Source organism: Myotis lucifugus, unplaced genomic scaffold (assembly GCF_000147115.1).
Source record: "Myotis lucifugus unplaced genomic scaffold, Myoluc2.0 scaffold_600, whole genome shotgun sequence".
Taxonomy (NCBI): Eukaryota; Metazoa; Chordata; class Mammalia; order Chiroptera; family Vespertilionidae; genus Myotis; species Myotis lucifugus.
Genome location: NW_005871648.1, coordinates 312,799 through 314,125, shown reverse-complemented (window position 1 = coordinate 314,125; position 1,327 = coordinate 312,799). Strand labels below are relative to the sequence as shown.

The window sequence follows — 1,327 nt, the reverse complement described above, 5'->3', positions numbered from 1 at the left end:
GCCTGGTAACTAGATACCAGTAGAGAAAATAACCTGGTTTTAAAGTCTTCAGGATTCTTTAGCCTCTTTATTTCATTAGAAGTTGAAATTTAAAAAATTTCCCCCTTGGTTTCCTTTTCTCATCACAGGGAATTGAGTGTAAATTGTATGTTTTTTCTTCATCATTTCAGATTTTGAGATCCCGAGTGAAAACGGGGAGAACTCTAATCAAGACATATTTGAGGACATGGACTCACATGGGCTCTTCTCAGAAACACCTGGAGGGGAAGGTGTTCAGCAGTCTGATTGGGAAAGTGACCTTGAGAGAGACTGTGGCTCCAGGGGTCCCCGGGGAAAGGCCTCAAGTGAAGACCACAGGGAAGTGCCATCCCAGGGCAGGGAAGCTGGACAGCTCATCGGCCTTCAGGGCACCTACCTGGGTGAGAAGCCCTACGAATGCCCCCAGTGCGGGAAAACCTTCAGTCGGAAATCCCACCTCATCACGCACGAGCGGACCCACACGGGAGAGAAATACTACAAGTGCGACGAATGTGGGAAAAGCTTTAGCGACGGTTCCAACTTTAGTAGACACCAAACGACTCACACCGGGGAGAAACCTTATAAATGCAGGGATTGTGGGAAAAGCTTTAGCCGGAGCGCCAACCTCATAACCCACCAGAGGATCCACACGGGCGAGAAACCCTTCCAGTGTGCCGAGTGTGGCAAGAGTTTCAGCAGGAGCCCCAACCTCATCGCTCACCAGCGAACCCACACGGGAGAGAAGCCATACTCGTGCCCTGAGTGTGGCAAGAGCTTCGGCAACCGGTCCAGCCTTAATACGCATCAGGGAATCCACACTGGAGAAAAGCCCTACGCGTGTAAAGAATGCGGCGAGAGCTTTAGTTACAACTCCAACCTGATCCGACACCAGAGGATCCACACCGGGGAGAAACCATACAAATGCCCCGACTGCGGGCAGAGGTTCAGTCAGAGCTCAGCCCTCATCACCCACCGGAGAACTCACACGGGAGAGAAGCCCTACCAGTGCGGCGAGTGTGGGAAAAGCTTCAGCCGCAGCTCCAACCTGGCCACGCACCGCAGAACCCACCTGGTGGAGAAGCCCTACAAGTGCGGGGAGTGTGGGAAGAGCTTCAGCCAGAGCTCCAGCCTGATCGCGCACCAGGGGATGCACACGGGCGAGAAGCCCTACGAGTGCCTGACCTGCGGGGAGAGCTTCAGCTGGAGCTCCAACCTCATCAAGCACCAGCGGATCCACACGGGCGAGAAGCCCTACAAATGCGGCGAGTGTGGGAAGTGCTTCAGCCAGCGCTCCCAGCTGGTGGTGCAC

At 54.3% G+C, this 1,327-nt stretch overlaps 1 protein-coding gene across 1 annotated transcript in view; it reads left to right on the top strand.

Moving 5' to 3' along the window:
* ZSCAN2 (zinc finger and SCAN domain containing 2) overlaps positions 1–1,327 on the top strand; it is a 42,871-nt gene that overhangs the window by 27,472 nt on the left and 14,072 nt on the right. The window contains 1 exon segment of the mRNA XM_014447001.2: positions 171–1,321. Coding sequence (XP_014302487.2) covers positions 171–1,321 — 1,151 coding nt within the window.